Source organism: Etheostoma spectabile, chromosome 17 (assembly GCF_008692095.1).
Source record: "Etheostoma spectabile isolate EspeVRDwgs_2016 chromosome 17, UIUC_Espe_1.0, whole genome shotgun sequence".
Classification (NCBI taxonomy): Eukaryota; Metazoa; Chordata; class Actinopteri; order Perciformes; family Percidae; genus Etheostoma; species Etheostoma spectabile.
In genome coordinates this window covers 11,898,160-11,916,234 of record NC_045749.1, presented here as the reverse complement: position 1 = coordinate 11,916,234, position 18,075 = coordinate 11,898,160, and the positions used below count along the sequence as shown (strand labels likewise).

The 18,075-nt window shown below is 40.2% G+C and overlaps 3 protein-coding genes across 4 annotated transcripts in view; 1 reads left to right on the top strand and 2 right to left on the bottom strand.

Moving 5' to 3' along the window:
• ogdhl (oxoglutarate dehydrogenase L) overlaps positions 1-15,547 on the top strand; it is a 17,762-nt gene extending 2,215 nt beyond the window's left edge. For both annotated transcript variants that reach the window (XM_032541590.1, XM_032541591.1), the window contains exons 4-23: positions 437-539; positions 2,081-2,196; positions 2,292-2,446; positions 3,964-4,110; positions 4,191-4,281; positions 4,371-4,550; positions 4,658-4,786; positions 5,595-5,774; positions 5,858-6,010; positions 6,662-6,764; positions 6,937-7,065; positions 7,409-7,559; positions 10,736-10,863; positions 10,946-11,124; positions 11,262-11,333; positions 12,066-12,191; positions 13,148-13,220; positions 13,302-13,465; positions 13,548-13,702; positions 13,806-15,547. In XM_032541590.1, coding sequence (XP_032397481.1) covers positions 437-539; positions 2,081-2,196; positions 2,292-2,446; positions 3,964-4,110; positions 4,191-4,281; positions 4,371-4,550; positions 4,658-4,786; positions 5,595-5,774; positions 5,858-6,010; positions 6,662-6,764; positions 6,937-7,065; positions 7,409-7,559; positions 10,736-10,863; positions 10,946-11,124; positions 11,262-11,333; positions 12,066-12,191; positions 13,148-13,220; positions 13,302-13,465; positions 13,548-13,702; positions 13,806-13,929 — 2,658 coding nt within the window. In that variant the 3' untranslated portion in view covers positions 13,930-15,547. The remainder of the gene's footprint in view (positions 1-436; positions 540-2,080; positions 2,197-2,291; positions 2,447-3,963; positions 4,111-4,190; positions 4,282-4,370; positions 4,551-4,657; positions 4,787-5,594; positions 5,775-5,857; positions 6,011-6,661; positions 6,765-6,936; positions 7,066-7,408; positions 7,560-10,735; positions 10,864-10,945; positions 11,125-11,261; positions 11,334-12,065; positions 12,192-13,147; positions 13,221-13,301; positions 13,466-13,547; positions 13,703-13,805) is intronic.
• Positions 15,548-16,389: 842 nt separating this feature from the next.
• Positions 16,390-17,042, bottom strand: c17h10orf53 (chromosome 17 C10orf53 homolog). Its single transcript, XM_032541717.1, has 3 exons — positions 16,796-17,042; positions 16,578-16,697; positions 16,390-16,471 (listed from the first exon to the last, which is right to left on the bottom strand). The coding sequence occupies exons 1-3, from the start codon at positions 16,887-16,889 to the stop codon at positions 16,407-16,409; spliced, it is 279 nt and encodes a 92-aa protein (XP_032397608.1). The 5' UTR covers positions 16,890-17,042; the 3' UTR covers positions 16,390-16,406.
• A 508-nt stretch (positions 17,043-17,550) lies between these two features.
• chata (choline O-acetyltransferase a) overlaps positions 17,551-18,075 on the bottom strand; it is a 7,398-nt gene continuing 6,873 nt past the window's right edge. Inside the window, exon 15 of the mRNA XM_032541230.1 lies at positions 17,551-18,075. This exon is cut by the window's right edge and continues 858 nt beyond it. The gene's annotated coding sequence lies outside the window, so the exon portion shown is untranslated.

Here is an 18,075-nt window from a genome sequence, read left to right as displayed (position 1 = left end):
TGTGTGTGTGTATGTGTGTATGTGTGCGGGATGTGTGCGTGCATGCATGCGTGCATAGACATAAAAGCACTCCCATGGGGCTCTTTTCTCAGAAAGGTTGACTTATAATGGCGTCTCAGCTTATTCTCCAGCTGTTCACACTCAGCATCATGAGCACATGGGAGAAGTTGGCCGTCAGTGCTTTCTTCCAGAATTCGTTGTAGGTTTAGGAAATAAAACTACTTGGTTAAGTTTAGGAAAAATAGTGGTTTGGGTTAAAATAAACAATTTCTGGCAGAACGCCCTGAAAGTTAACTCCATCTGTTTGCGCATCATGATGGCAGCTCCTTGCTGAATCTTATTCTCTCCTACCTGTCACTTTCTCTTTTTTACCTGATTCTCCTTACCTCTGTTTTTCTGCCTCCTTCTTCACATTTCTGTTTGCCTCTCTGTGTAGATTCGTGGTCACCATGTTGCGCAGTTAGACCCTCTGGGAATCTTGGAGGCTGACCTGGACTCCTTTGTTCCCTCCGACCTTATCACCACCGTTGATAAATTAGGTGAGCCTCACAACTCCTGCAATCCTACATACAGTACATCACACAAACCACAAATTTATAATTGCAAATAAAGGAAGATTTCTGTCATGTCTTGAGACGATTGTCTTAATAGTTGATACAGACTGTAACATTTAAGAAATGTATGTCAAAATAAACATTTTGTTATCTAAATGCATGTCTACAGTAATTATACCTTTTTTTTCAGACTTTTTGCACAAGAGTTATAGAACTCCTTATTTTATCCCCCTTTCCTAACCAAAGGCATATATAGTTAAACCACAGGCAGTATATATGCTGAATAGATTCCTACTATAGAAGTCCTTCCTTCTAATTACCTCAGGGTACTTGTACTGCTCAAGAATTTCAGTCATAAGCATATTATTCTCATTTTCCTGTGCTTTATTTCAGTAACATTTATGTATCTCTTTGAGGGTTTGCACAGTACACACATACACACATTATAAACACCCAGTGTTTCATACATCCTACTCATCAGAGGAGAGTGTAAGGGGTATTTCAGTATAAAAGGCACCATCACGCTCTCCGCCATGTCTGTATACGGGTTGGTCAGCCTAATGCTATCATTAATCTGAGGCCAAGCTCTTGTCATTCTCCATTTCATTTAGCGGGCTGAGGATCGGTGGACGCGGGGCGGCCACAGAAAGCGATTGAAGTATACAGTAATAGCTGAGAGAGGCAGAGAGAGAGAGAGAGAGAGAGAGAGAGGTTCTGTTGGCTGCTGTTATCAGTGATCAGAGTGTTTCATGACATTGCATTGCATTATGTATTGTCACCAGTGCTATAGCTCCCTAATGAAAGCTAATGACAGCCTCTGTGGCCCCTTATTTGGTCAGCTGATAGTACAAGAGGCTATTCTCGGCCCCCTTTGTCTTTGCTGTGTTCCTAATATGATTTGCACCTGTCTCCTCTTATGTTGCCTGCAATCTTGAGCTTGACCAGCTCTCAGGTGGGCTTTGTCAGCGCAGAAACTTATGTGGGGTTGCCGATACTGATGCTGTTATGCACTTCGTTTGCAGTGAGCACCACTGTCCGTTTCATTAAAAAGTCCATTCCAATAAGTGTACCCCTTCAATAAGATAGGTGAGTTAGGGCTGCAAGTAACAATTATTTTCATGATCAATTCATCTGTTATTGTTTTTTTTTCTTACATCAATGCATCAATTTGTCTATAAAATGTCAAAATTTCAAAAAATTCCCAGAGCCAAAGGTCCACTTGTTTTGCCCGACCAACAGTCAAAAACTATTCAATTTATAATGCTGTATCAAATCAGATCAAATCAGCAAATCCTCACTCTGGAGAAGCTGGAATCAATGATTGTTTGACATACTGTATATTTTTGTACTTTCTAGCATTAATCATACCCTTAGCTATGATTTCTTCACATTTGATTTTCACATAATATCAGGAGAAATGTAAGAAGTTAAGTGACGTTTGAGATCATGAATTAACTGTGTTATGAGTGTTATTGTTCTGGGTGATAGTCCTAAACAAACCTGTGTTTCACATGGTGTTGTCGTAGGTTTCTACAATCTTGATGAGTCTGACTTGGATATGAGCTTTCAACTGCCGCCCACCACCTTTATTGGAGGAGCAGACATCACACTTCCTCTTAAGGAAATCATACGCAGATTAGAGGTATTTTGTTTATGTACATACATGTGTCTAATGATGTAGGAAAGCCAAATATCACTGTGTAACGCTATTTTCTTTTTTTATGTCATCTTTTTCAGACATCCTACTGTGGTCACATAGGGGTTGAATATATGTTCATTAACAATGTGGACCAGTGTCAGTGGATTCGTCAGAAATTTGAGACTCCGGGAATCATGCAGTTCACTGATGCTGAGAAGAGGACTTTGCTAGCCCGACTGATCAGATCCACACGGTTGGCGGTCTTCAGTACACTTTGCTGAAAGCACAGTAGCTCAGTTTTAGTTATAGCTCACATCAGAGCCTCACATAACATAAACAAAACTCTTGCCCAGGCATATATTTGAAAAGATAAACACCCTATTCTTCATGTGAGCTTATTTCCATTTCCGTTTTGATTATCTCAGAAGTCACTGGAGGTTCCTAGAAGTGGTCTTCTTATTGTATTTTGTCTTGTTCTATGCTGTTACAGTGTTATCATTCTAACAGTAATTAACACACGCACATTGGTACTGAAATACATTTGCTAAATGCTTGAGTACAAGTTCTCTGAACGATCATAGTGTTGTTCCAAAACGTATTTTCTGTAACAGAGCTTTAGTTAGAAATGCTGAAAGTTCTAGGTGTGGAGGGGCTGTCTTTGTTGACACACCTCTTCAACATTGCGTGAAAGTCTGAGGGTTGGCCTCCGATAATGTGAGATGAGGAGGGTGAGATTGGTCGGAGAATCGGAGCAGCAGGTTCGGTATCACATTCCATTTATTGCACCGTTGTGACAAAAAGAGAGCTGAGCCAGAAGGCAAAGCTTTTGATCTACCTGTCAGTTTGTGTTCCTACCCTCACCTATGGTCATGAAGGCTGGGTTATGACCGAAAGAACTAGATCCATGGTACAAGCGATCTAAATGGGTGGGTTTTCAGGCATCTCCCTTAGAGATAGGGTGAGAATCACAGTCATCCGTGAGGAGCTCGGAGTAGAGCTGCAGCTACTTGGCGTCTGAAGGAGCCAGTTGAGGTGGTTTGGGCTTCTGGTAATATAAGGATGCCTCCTTGGCGCCTCCCTAGGGAGGGGTTCCAGGCACTTCCAGCTGGGAGGAGGTCTCGGGGAAGACCCAGGACTAGGTGGAGTGACTATATCTCCAACCTGGCCTGGGAACGCTTTGGGATCCCCCAGTTGGAGCTGGTTGATGTGGCTCGGGAAAGGGAAGTTTAGGATCTCCTGCTGGAGCTGCTGCCCCCGCGACCCGATACTGGATAAGCAGATGAAGATGGATGGATGGATGGATGGATGGAGCTTTAGTTATCATCATCATTATTAGTCAGTAGCAGACTAGCAGTGTAATCTAAGTGAAACTAACTAACTAGTCTATATCCTTCGCGTTCCGCTTTTGAGATTGTTACGGGGCTGCAGGAAATTCCGCCGGATGCATGTATTTTCCGTTTCCTTCCTGTTTCTTTGTGTTGTAATTTTAAATTCGGTGGATTTATGAGGACTATGGATGACTACTCCTCAGATCTGTCCAATCTGAGTTTTTGCAGTGGCTCTTTTCTAAGTTTAGCACCACCCATTACGATTCTGATTGGTTTAAAGAAATGCCATAATACCAGAGCACGTTTTCCTCCCATGCCCGAATGCTCTGTGGAGTACCCAGACCCACCGTCAGCATTTTTTGGAGGAGGGCCTGGCAAAGCGAGACTACTAACTAACAAACATACATCCATGAACCCTACATCTTAACTTTTTTATGTCTAGGTTCGAGGACTTCCTGGCCAGAAAGTGGTCGTCAGAGAAACGTTTTGGTCTAGAGGGCTGTGAAGTGCTCATCCCTGCTCTTAAAACCATGATTGACAAGTCGAGCGCTGCTGGCATTGACAGCGTGATCATGGGGATGCCTCATCGGTACTGTGTATTACACATTTCTCGCCTCTCAGCTCAATCTATGCATGCAGCTGATTCTTCTCCTTCTATATTTGATATAGGGGTCGACTGAATGTGTTGGCCAATGTGATCCGTAAGGACCTTGATCAGATCTTTTGTCAGTTTGACCCCAAGTTAGAGCCTGCTGATGAGGTGAGGGAACTGTGCGGAAAAGTATCAACGGAAGGCATTCTGGAGATACAACTGATGCTGTATTTTATGACCTTTCTCTACACCGGTAGGGGTCGGGTGATGTCAAATACCACCTCGGCATGTACCACGAGAGGATTAACCGTGAGACAGACAAGAACATTACGCTGTCCCTCATGGCAAACCCCTCCCACCTGGAGGCAGTGGATCCAGTGGTTCAGGGCAAGACCAAAGCTGAGCAATTTTACAGAGGAGACACTCAGGGAAAGAAGGTAAAGTTATTGTTCTGGGTACATGATGGCTTTTTGCTGTGTTTGGTTCTGTAAATGTAGATTTGCATTAAAGCTACTTTATGTTGCAATGTTGTGATTTTTTCCAGGTAATGTCCATCTTGATTCATGGTGACGCTGCTTTTGCTGGACAAGGAGTTGTGTATGAGACTTTCCACCTGAGTGAGCTCCCCTCCTACACCACACATGGTACCATCCATGTGGTGGTCAACAACCAGGTATTGGAGACACATTTACCAGAATACATTTATTTTGTAATGTATTTAATGTTATGGCAGTAATACCAATATTATTGCGGTTTTTTATTAGTGCAATAACATTACAAAACAAAACACACGACAATTGGTGCAATAAAACATTACAAAAAGACAGGGCAATTGGCCAGTGATAAAACATTAGGAGAGACATTTGGACATAAGTACAGTACAATTTATTTTGGTCTGAAAGGTTGAATTTGGCTAATGTTGTGACATGTCAGGCAAGGTTTGTTCGTAACGAGTAAGGCTAATGAGTAATGACAAAGAAAAGCGTGACAGAGACTCAAATTAGGGAGGATATTAAGTAATATATTGTTGAAAACAAAGGATGTGGGTGGTTTTAAACTTGTGGTTTTGTAATTGACCATGTAAGGCCCCTGGCCAGCATGCTGGGAGGGGGCGGCAGTGAACCATAAGGCAGGCTCCAATATGAGCTCCAATACTATTGCTAATACTAATAATCTTACAGTTGTAATTACTACTGGTGCTTTTTTTTTTTTAACTTCAGCAACAATAAATAATAATTAGTGTTGGGGCTGGATGATAATTCACTATCGTCTGTCAACTGAAGATGAGATTCTGTTTACATTTATTATTCCCAAAAACTATCAAAATGAGCTGTTACTTGTTTTTTTTTTACATATGATTTCCTGATGTTACTCATAACACTAGAGCACATTTTGTTGTTCAGAACCTAATTTTGTTCGTTATGCATGTGATTCTCAGCTCTAAATGATATAAAGTTTGGCGTGTGATTGTTTTCCCTCAGATTGGCTTCACCACAGACCCTCGAGTGGCCCGCTCCTCCCCCTATCCCACCGATGTGGCTCGAGTTGTCAACGCACCCATCTTCCATGTGAATGCCGATGATCCCGAGGCTGTCATGTATGTCTGCCGGGTGGCTGCAGAGTGGAGATCCACCTTCAACAAGGATGTTGTCATTGACCTGGTTAGTCACAGCCAAGTCTAAATGGATTAAGAGGAAACACAATTATAATTACACTTAGACATGATTTCTTTGTGTATTTACAGGTTTGTTACCGGCGGTTTGGCCATAATGAGATGGACGAGCCCATGTTCACCCAACCGCTGATGTACAAACAGATCTGTCGTCAGGAGCAAGTGCTGAAAAAGTACTCCAACAAGCTCATTGTGGAGGGAGTGGTGACACTGCAAGATTTTGAGGTTTGTGATCTAATGCTGTTTGCTCTTGTTAAATATACTGTATATTGGTAGCTGCTACTGTATGCCGTTTTATTTGGTATCACCGTCCGCTGGACTATGTGCATTAAATCACATTTAGATATTACTCTAGCCTTCGAGTAAATATGTTGCGCCAGCACTGCTGTAGTTGAGTTTCAATTTACTGCCTCAGTTCAATCACCTAGCCTTGCAATCCCTCACATAAGAGTATATATTGCTCAATGAAGTTAAAGTATACCTCGGATTCTGGCGCCATTCTGTGGAATTGCTCAGGTTCTTCATCCAAAACAGAAACTTTGATCGTAACATCCATTCTGAAATTTGTTTTATAGCACATGTCAGAGAAATACTGCAGCTTGAATCTGGTGTGCTACTTCCTGGCTTTTGATGAACATTGTTTTCTATTGTGTGGCCTGCTGTTTTGGCTCCTGCAAAAGCACCATTTGTAATGTAGCAAGGCAGAACCATTACTGCTGATGTAGACTTCTCTCCTCTAATGTTTCTCTCTCTTGTATTCTCTTTCACTCTGTCTCAACTATACCCAGTTTGGGTCAGTCAGCTGTAGTCCTTTAATAATTAACAAACGGTTTAAACGGGTCATTTTTCCTTTTCCTTATTGCATGTTACCTGCAGGAAGAAGTTTCCAAATATGACAAGATATGTGAGGAGGCATACACCAGCTCCAAGGATGGAAAGATTTTACACATTCGACACTGGCTTGACTCCCCCTGGCCAGGTAAATTGTACTCTTGCATTTCACTAATCAAGTTAAAACAAATTAATTTGATTGACAGCCTTTTCTGTGAATACTTTCTGTTCCTACTGGAGAGAAGCTCTCTCTCTCTCTCTCTCTCTCTCTCTCTCTCTCTCTCTCTCTCTCTCTCTCTCTCTCTCTCTCTCTCTGTTAGACTTCTTTACAGCAGAGGGAGAGCCCAAAAGCATGAGTGGTATCCCCACAGGACTGCATGAGGAGGTCCTGCAGCATATCAGTCAGATAGCCAGCTCTGTGCCTCTGGAAGGTTTTCATATCCATCCTGGTAAGTTTAGTTGCTTTGGGCTGAAGGATAGAGCAGCATGGGATACCTACTTATCAATGATAAATGATCCTTAAGTCACATAGACCCCAACGTTTTGTCTACAGGGATGATATTAAGTCAATTAAAGCAGTTCACCTGTAAACACATCCTTTACAAACAGCAGGTGTTTGGCCTGCACAGCTGATTTGGTGCACGCTGTAGCAATTAAGACTCCCACAAGGGTTTTTGATATTATTTACAACACTGTATGACAGTCTAATGCGTTTTACTCTCCCTTCCCCAGTGCTTTCTTAAGACGTCTCTTGGTTTAATTTTTGTTCCTCTGTCAATGTGTGTTCTCTAGGTGTGTCTCGTATCCTGCGCAGTCGGGCTGACCTGGTGAAGAATCGGCAGATGGACTGGGCTCTAGGAGAGTACATGGCCTTTGGTTCCCTTCTCAAAGATGGCATCCATGTACGACTCAGCGGGCAAGATGTAGAGCGGGGCACCTTTAGGTGAGTCCATGTCAACACAACTGAAAACTAAATGTTACCTCTATATGCATCTTTTTTTAAACCTCTATGCCTTCTTATATTAATGCTCTTACACTAGAAGGAGCTCCCACTACCACCACAGTGTAGTATCAGGTATGTTTCAAGTGTAGTTAGTGAATTAACCAAGCATTTTAAGAAAATTGATTTTTACCATCTTCATTTTTTTAGTTTGAGAGTCCTTGTGGAGTTATACTCTCTCAAACAACAGATTAGCTTTATCCTTCCTTACAATGATTTAGGGCTTGGTGCTAAATAGATAACATAAGAAAATCTACTTTGAGCTAAATTATATCAAAATGAAATTACATTATCGATCGTAAATTAACAAAAGTTGTTTACAGGTGAAGATATTTTTCTCATTTAATGGACACCGCTAAAGCACAGTTCATTGTTCTGAACATAAATATTGTATGTTTAATTTTGCATACATTTGACATATTTTGATCTACAGTATATCGTTATTGGAAAACATCCTTAATACTGTCATCATGTCTATGTCACACAGCCATGCAATGATTAAAATTGATATTGGCCCAAACATACTATTTTGAAATCAAATTTGCACATTTGTTGAGTCTATCAGGGCCAGCCTGCCTGACCAGAAATAAAGACAGTGAATTAAGTAATTGGGGGAGTGGCACAGGGAGTCTGACAGATAGAAGACGTCAGACTAGTCTCCTGGGAACTGTGAAGCCCACATGGTGTTGTCATGGTATGGAGGGACAAGTGACACATGAACAAAACCAGCTCCCCCTTTCATTGTGCCTGTCTCATCTGTCCCCTATCATTTCTTTACCAGCCCATCTTCGCTGACACCAAACCCCCCCCTCTCCACCCCTCTCAGCTCACAACAACATACATCACTCTAACTAACCAGAGGCTACTGGGTTTTTTCTTTTGCCTCGCATTTTCCACTGGCATCCACTTCTCCCCTTCCGCTGTCCCTCTTATGATTTGATATATTGTAATTTACCTGGCAGACTACTGTACATCCACCCTTGATCTCTGTGTCATCTGTTGTTGATTTAAATCCTCCAATGTGTCAGTTGAGAGTCCACATTATATTATTTGTGTTCTTTCTCATTGTACCTTAGCTATACTTCCTACCTCCTTTACCACGCCTTATTGTTTTTTCCCACCTACGCTTTTGTTCAACCCCCACTACTGTTTCCCTTCACAGTTCTTAGGAGCTGAGCATATTGGCATGTTACAGACGAGTGGGCTTGCTTGCGTTTCTGTGATGTACGTAACAGCGTGCACTAATGGATTCAGTCGTTGTGTTTGGGTGGGTTGCATGCGCTGCGCCGTGCACCCCTTTCCCTGACTAATGGGGCCCCCAGGCAGAGGAAGTGTGTGTGTGTGTTTTTGTGTGTGTGCAAGTGAAAGAAAGAAGAAGGAGAGAGGTGGACACACAGTTTATGAAACAATTCTAGAGAAAGAGATCTAATTCCGGGTCTTCTTTTGATTGAGTGTGAGTAGTTTTCAGAAAACTAAACGTGAAATTATGTGTGTTACCTTAATTATTGCTGGATGCTCTCACTTTTAGTTGTTCATCAAAGAATTAGAGAAAGTGTATACACAAATGTGGAGCAAGTATCAGAGAAAAAAAATTATGCGGTGCATTATATGCCCTCATTAGTGCATAATTATGGAAGATATTTTTCAAAGGACTCAAGTCATGATCATCTAGTCTTCTAGGTGGTAATATATCACATTGACGATAATAATCAATAGATGAGGGGTTATTTCCTGCAGTTCTTCCGCCTGACCGTTACATAACCTCTCGCACTATGTGTGTGTCTGAGTGTATGTGTGTCTAGATGTCATTAAAGTGATGTTAAAGAAGTTTAAGTGATTGTCTAATCGCGCTGGTTTTGAAGACTGATTCCTAACCTAGGAGCGAGTGGACTGCTAGAGCTTGTTAACATTTGGCTCTTTGCTCCCATCAACTCTTGTTGGGCCTCACACTGACTGAAGATGAGGATAGAGGAGGGTACTCTTCATGGAGTGCTTTTATGGGCCAGACCACCCGGTGTGTGTGTGTGTGTGTGTGTGTGTGTGTGTGTGTGTGTGTGTGTGTGTGTGTGTGTGTGTGTGTGTGTGTGTGTGTGTGTGTGTGTGTGTGTGTGTGTGTGTGTGTGTGTGTGTGTGTGTGTGTGTGTGTGTGTGTGTGCGCGTGTGTGTGTGTGTGTGTGTGCGCGCGCGCGTGTGTGTGTGCGCGCGCGTGTGTGCGCGTGTGCGCGCGCGCGTGTGTGTGCGCACGTGTGTACCCTTCATCTACTTGGTTAAGAATCTTTTATAGAAATCCTATTACCCTGTTGTTTTCACCATCATCATTTAAGACCGCATAGAGTCCTGAAAATCTTGGGCCTCATACTGACTGAAGATGAGGAGAGAGGAGGGGAGGGGAGAGGAGGCTTAGAGTCCTGAAAATCTTTTGTGGCAATATTGTTCTTACTAGTGGTGAAAGTAATTGTTAAATCAGTTATTGAAAGGGGATTAATCATTTAAGATATTTATCAAGCTAAAATGTACTACTACTAAAAACTACTTTTTATAGACTAAACAATTTATTGATGGTTGGTAAAATATAATTCATATTTGTATCATTTATAAAAAATAATCATAAGTTGCAGCCCTGCTAAAACCTTTTTGCATATAACATTTGTCACCACCTCTTAAATTGGTTTGTTTATATCCCACTGTATCCATTAATCTCAGCTAAATTTGATATATATTCTCTCTTAGATGATGTCATAACATGGATTCTATTTTGTTGCTCCACAATGATGACTTAGCGGAACAGTGGTGCTCTTTGGCCCTGCAGCATGGCTTTAGGGATTGTCAGTCAGTCAGTGTTCTTTTGTCCAATCTGAAATACCTATTAACTATTGGATGGATTTTCATGTTGGAAAGGATGAATGATGTTGGTGTTAATGTTAGCATGGTAACAATGATGAATATGGTAAACATTATAACTGCTCAACATTAGCATGTTAACATTTTTATTGTAAGCATGTTAGCTCAAAGCAATGCTTTGTCTAAGTACAGACTCGCAGAGCCGGTAGCATTGTGGTAGTCTTGTTTCTATATGCTTGTTTCAGTCCTTTCTGTCTCTGCCTTGTTATGTTTTACAGTCACCGTCATCATGTTCTGCATGACCAAGAGGTGGACAAACATATCTGTGTTCCCATGAACCACCTGTGGGCCAACCAGGCTCCTTACACTGTCTGCAACAGCTCCTTATCAGAGTATGGAGTGCTAGGTGAGACTGAAGCCACCCCAGCCACACATCATGCTTTAGTTTATAAGTCATATGTAGCTCTATGTAATCACTATGATTTCAGGTTTTGAGCTTGGCTTCGCCATGGCCAGTCCAAATGCTCTAATCCTCTGGGAGGCCCAGTTTGGAGACTTTAACAACACAGCCCAGTGTATCATTGACCAGTTTATCAGCCCGGGCCAGGCCAAGTGGGTCCGCAACAATGGTATTGTCCTACTGCTGCCACATGGGATGGAAGGAATGGTGAGGAAGGAAAATAATCTGGCCAATGCAATTTCATCCTGTAGTATTTACAAATTAATTTTGATATTTTTGGAATAAATGCTTTATTGGGATTCCTCTTCCATTTCATCATTATGTGTCTTCTCTTCTGTCCACAGGGCCCAGAACATTCATCTGCTCGACCTGAACGCTTCCTGCAAATGAGCAAAGATGATCCCGATCACTTTCCTGTATGTCCACATGTACAATTTACATGGCTGAAATTGTTACAGATTTGTGGAACATCATTACCTAATTTGGAAACTCTGAGCTGCCACACAGTGTGCTGCAGTGAACATCCAATAACTTCCTGTTTTATTAGCTATGCTGATGTCATAACCACTTAAGTGATGGCTTAAGTGATGATTGCCAATTTCTCTGGAGCTAAAAAGTCTCTTTATTATGGCCTTCACAGAGTTGGTATTCAGCAGTAACTCAGGTCCCAAGGGTGTGTTAGTATGAGGAGAGATTCAAGGAGAGGACCACGGTGGGCTGTATCAGCAGAAGCTTACCAGATTCATCTTCAAATAGGATATTGATCAAAGTATTAGTGGAAGCATAATAATGGATTAACGTTCTCTGTCCGGTGTGTGTGTGTGTGTGTGTGTGTGTGTGTGTGTGTGTGTGTGTGTGTGTGTGTGTGTGTGTGTGTGTGTGTGTGTGTGTGTGTGTGTGTGTGTGTGTGTGTGTGTGTGTGTGTGTGTGTGTGTGTCTGTGTGTGTGTCTGTGTGTGTGTCTGTGTGTCTGTGTGTTTGAGAAAGAGAGAGAGAAAGATGCATCTCTCGCCCAATTATAAGAAAAAAACATTGCTGCAAACAACACTATAATTCTGTAATTTTGGCTACATAAATTTACACTTCTTTTTTTAGAATCAATAACCTCTGTATATTCTTTTCTTTGAAATACTTTTTTTTTTCTCAAAGGAGTTCAATGGAGATTTTGAGGTCCAGCAGCTGTACGAATGTAACTGGATTGTGGTCAACTGCTCCACACCTGCTAACTACTGTCATGTGCTCCGGCGGCAGATTCTGCTGCCATTCAGAAAACCGGTAAAGTGTAACATTGTCTCCACTATATGTTGTGTTTCTTCTCCAGTTTGTGCTTTTCATGCAATTATAGATTTTACATTTGAAATGTTGCTTATATTATGTCACATATACATATAAGCCTACTATTGTAAAACAAAACAAAAAGTCCAGATGGTTGCTTAACACGTGCTGATGATTAGAATACATTTCCCGAATATTATTTCCTTGTTGACATTAAAAATATTTTGTTTGCTTGGTATTCATTTTTGAGGAAAACAGTGGTTCATATCTGTAATTGGAATGAAATCAAAGTCTCAAATATGAAAACATGAGAGGCACAAACTGAGGTTATGACTTCACATTTGTTAATTGCTTCATCATGACAAACTGCCCAAAATACTGTTGTAATACAATACTATACCACAACCATGATTTGAAAATAGGCACTGTTTGCAGAAAGATGCACAACCTTTGACAGTACTCGTTTACAGTACAAATGTGGTTCTGCATGTAAATAATTAGTACTTTGAACCTCTACAGTAGAACTAGTTTGGGTGTAAAGTTTTGGGCTGTAAAGCTTTTCTGCTCTTTTGTATGTGCACATCTTTTTTTTCAGTCTCCCACAGTTTTCACACACAGTGAATGTCTTAACTGATCCCCTGTCGCACATAAATGCAATGCTTTGCGAAGCATGAGAAAATGACTTCCTGAGCAAATTAGCGAGGGGGGCAATTGGGGATAATATTGTTTGTTTTTTTATGAAAAACTCTGGACTTGGTTGGCTGAGCACAAAGGGTTTTATTTATTTGATTGTTAAAGAAATGTTTTGTTTTCCCAATGCTGATGTTGCGTGCTATACTGCAACAAATTAGCGGGAAAAGAAATATAAAGTTTGGAGTTTTTTCAAAGTGCACAATAAAGTTACGGATGATAGAATCAATCTATTTTTTGTCATTGATCGACACTTTTTTTCACAGCTGATCATTTTCACTCCAAAGTCTCTGCTGAGGCACCCTGATGCAAGGTCCAGTTTTGATGATCTCGCAGAAGGTGGAGTTTTACTTTATCTCTGTAAAATGTGACTTAAATCTTGATGGACAGTAATAGGTAACATATACTCAATGTTGGCAGGCACTACATTCAAGAGGTTGATTCCAGACGAGGGCCCTGCAAGTCAAAACCCAGCCCAAGTGAAGAGAGTGATCTTCTGCACTGGCAAAGTCTACTATGAACTGGCTAGAGAGAGGAAACGGCAAAAACTGGAAAGAGACATCGCCATCATTAGACTTGAGCAGGTGTTTAGTCCCTCTCCTTGAAATGAGAGTGATGCAATGTAGTCATTTCTTCTTTCACTTATCCTTTGGCCTCTCCCCTCAGATCTCTCCGTTCCCATTTGACCTGGTCAGAGCGGAAACAGAGAGATATGGCAACGCTGAGCTGGTCTGGTGTCAGGAGGAGCACAAGAACATGGGTTACTGTGATTACGTCCGGCCGCGTTTCTATACAGTAGTGGCCAACCAGAAGCCCATTTGGTAAGGGTGTCTATTCCCTTGTTACCTGATTTGTTCATGACAGAGGTAAAGTGGAACAATCCTTTTAGAGAATCAAGTAACAAACCTTCAGTGTTTCTTCCAGGTATGTGGGACGGGACCCTGCAGCTGCTCCTGCGACAGGGAACAAGTCCACCCACCTCAATGAGCTGAGGAGGTTCATGGACACAGCTTTCAACCTGAACGCCTTCCACAGGAAGGACTTGTAATTGAGAACTGGAGCAAGAACCAGACTGGAGGTGCAGTTTCATCTCCAACCATCAGGGTCTTCTTAATAAGTCTTGATGTGGTAAATTGGCACATTTTAAAACTCTTTTAGTTTTGTGAAAATCTGGAGTATAGCCTAGTGTTTTTAGTAAACGTAATTTATCCCCTGATATTCTTATGTGAAGTCAGCAATGCAAACTTACTTATGCTTGAATCAGACTCAACAACAGTATGAGGCAGTCAGATATGTCATTAAGTGATCATTGTTAAACTCAACCAATCATAGCTTGCATTCTTTTTGCGACCTGCAACAACTATGATGTAAGAGGCATTATGAAGCCCAACTAGGCGTGAGAAGACAAAAAAAACAATTGGTTGCACTATTCTTATACTATCCTAAATGCGGCTTTTCATTGTGACACGGGATAGAAAAATTGTGGGACAAATTGTTGTGCCATGGGCATACCCCATGTCAAGTGGAATCAAGTCATTCTTATTTACTGTGTATAGTCCCAAATCACCCTTTACCCTTATACCCTCCATTTGGATAAGGAAAACCACTACATAACACCAACACCTCATCTTTGGGATCAAGATATTTACAGGCCGATATCATGTATCTGATTCAAGCTTTACAGAATCTGCACTTTATTCAATCAACGCTATTCAACACAAGGCCTTTATGAGTGCTATAACTGAATAAGTACTGTGTGTGTATACACCACAATGTCTCGTCTGAAGAGAACCAGACACAAAGATGCTCAGCCTCTAAACTGTGCTACACCTCCCAAAACCTTTATTTCAAAATAAAATATTACACAAACATTAAGTCACACAATTGTCAACTAGTTGTGTGGCAAAGTAGCAACAGTACAATCTTTGTACCCTTAATAACATGCACACACCATTTAGATTTGTGACAATCCCTGTTGTTGGAATAGTAGTTTTAGTATTGAAAATACCTCCATTGCTGCCATGCTGATGAATACTGCTATATTTTAGTAGTATAGTTTTGTATTTGTATTGATTTTTGTAGATGAATAGCAGAAGTTACGAGACGCACAGAACACCAACTGGTGTATTTAAACAATGAATGTGAAATACATATTGCAGGTATGACGATTGTTTGGAAAGTTAACACATCAGTAGGTTTATTTGCTTTGGCTACCTTAGCTGTTAGTAAAGGAGTGTGTATTTATTGTCACACTTCACTTCACCAGGAGACATGAGCCAGCTGGCACAGAGACTTGCAGCCATGTTTTCTACTTAGGACATAAGGCTCAGCTTCCTCTTTGGAGGCTGAGGGATGCGCACACACATAAACATAGCAAAGCTTTGGATGCTTTGAGAGCAGTATCATCTCTTGGTTATCACAATAAAATCCCCAGGTATTTAACAGAATTATTTACCACTGTGCTTAGAAATGTTATAGAAAATTAGGCTTCCAGTTTAGCCATACTGTAGATTACCTTTTCGGCTGGGAGATAAATTAAAAATAAATGAATGTGTTAGTTTTTTAAAGAAAGAAATATGTCCACATATTACTGTGGGTATTGAGACATATGCACACAACCCCAGGAATAATAAAATATGGAATAAAATTATTTAAGTTTGATAACATTCTTTGGTCATGATTTTTGCTTGCAGATGCTGATTGACAGTAAAAAATGGTTAAAGGCAAGAAACATAATTACTTTTACAAATGAAAAGTTGAATTTGTAAGCAGTAAAAATGCACCCCTTCCTCATTTTAATACATGTACCAGTTCAGATCAGACCAGTCTGCTGTTAGCAGACTTGAGATAGATATGGCTGTGACTGAAGGAGTCAGTTTGCAAGCATTATGACTCTACTCTATATATTACTGCTGTGCTACTGTTTTGTATTTCCTGTTATTCCAGACTTGTCATCTGTGGCCACACTGGCTATTGTTAGAAAAAAGGTTCCCGTACACCAGGGCAAAAATAAGCTATTGGGGCCCCTGCCAACAACACCCTATCCCCTTCTGTACATCATGTATGTACCCTGTCCCCTTCAAGGTTCTCATTAAGTAAAGTTCACACACTAGACTACATATGGCATATTCAGTATTTGCCTAGAAATCAACCAAGCTTTATATGCACCAGGTGAGCCCAATATAAGGTAAAACAATTAGTTAAAACCTTCAAAAGAAAGATTGGCCCACAAAATTTACTAATAATGCAGGGTCCATCATAGTACACAGTAATTATACAAATTCCCTTACAAATCTGCAATACCAACTAACATTTAGTGAATGTGCGAATTTCTGGAGGCCCATATATATATATATATATATATATATATATATATATATATATATATATATATATATATATATATATATATATATATATATATATATATATATATATATATATATATATATATATATATATATATATATATATATATATATATGATGATGAATGTGTAAATATATATTTTCATTTCTGTTATCTTCAGTAAGCGTTCTCCACAGCATTAACAGCTTCTTTGCAAACAGGGTCCACTTGTCCATCTCCACCTTCAGGGAAAAACACGAACAGGTTTCCAGACGGTCAGTGTGCACTGTGACATCACAATAACGTATCACGTAGTCTCCGCGTTCCGTCAAAGCTAACCAAACTCACCGAACTCCAGGTGCTTTATATTACAGCGGAAGACGACCTCCCCGTTGACCACGAGCTTCACCATGTTCCACTCGCGCGTGTCTTCCAAGACGCACTGGTGCCCGCGCGCTGTCAGAGCGGCTGCAGACATATTGGACGGACAATGTTTGACCTCAACTAAAACAGTCAGGAAAGCAGACAACATGCGGTATCCTAATTGGACTCGAAAAGAAACATACCCTGAAGACCCTGCAGGCGGAAGTTCCTGTGTTCTACTACTCCATTGGATTCATAAGGTCCGTTGCAAAGGGTCACCCGCGCGTTTTTCGGCATTGTTTGTTGTGGTCACCTGGGTAACTGTCACAATGCACCTGTTGTTGCTTACATGCCATCCTCTCCGAAATGTGCTAAGGAATCACATTTTCTCCACTTGTTAAAACAATTAAGTTATTAATTTGTTAGTGCTATGTGATCAACTCTAAATTGCATTTGTGAGTCTCTCACAAGTCAAATATCAATTTTATAAGTCATTATAAATGGGCTACCACAAGATTTGACTTTATTATAAACTTTTTATAAATTTGCCTTAGAACCATATGCCACGTATATGACAGATAATATGGCTTATGACTTCATTATTTGAAAGGACTTCTCATAATTTGTCATAATTTCAGGGGTTGAAAGTTAGCTTTTTGGCTATACTGACACATTTGCACTGATCAATGTGCATTGTATAATAATAAATAATTCACGAAGTCATAGTTATTAAAACTTTCTAAAAATGAATAATGTATTAAGGTTTTTAAAATCACATTGACATCCTGATTCCATAAATTCAGAGCAGTGCAGACCAGAGCATGCTCAGTACCCATAATGTGGTGGATAAGTGGATGTGTCTGTAAGGTTGCATTTCTTTTACAGTATAAATCAGAGTAGAAACTCAAACATGGGATTGATGTGCATCTACTCTGTAAACGGCCAAACAAACATATAATTTGGTTTTGGTTTCTTTTAATCTTCAACAGTGCTTCATAAAACAGTACAGTACTTTGACAGTAATAAATACAATGATCACCTCCTGTTGATACGTGTCGTTTCAAGCTTACATTTACACTTTGTAACATTAAATTATAGCTATCATACAAAAATAAATAACTTGATTGAATTAATTGATATATTCTGAATAGAGACATTTGTGTTTACAAATACACAATTTTGATCACACTTAACATTCTTAAATAAGCTAAATGATATCCCTTTTAAAATCTTGGTCAGTTGCTTTTTCCAATAAATGTAATAGAGTACAGTATGAACAAAATGTCTATTAATGTTTTTATAAAATCATTTTTTTGGCAACAGACATTTAAGTAATACCACATGTTATTTTGGTACAATAGACACAATTTATGAAGACTACATGAATAGAAATTGCATAGAAGATTCTAGATGTACAATGTACCTAGACCTTCAGAATATCATTAGATAGCAGCCTTTTTTTACAGTATGATAGCAGCATGCA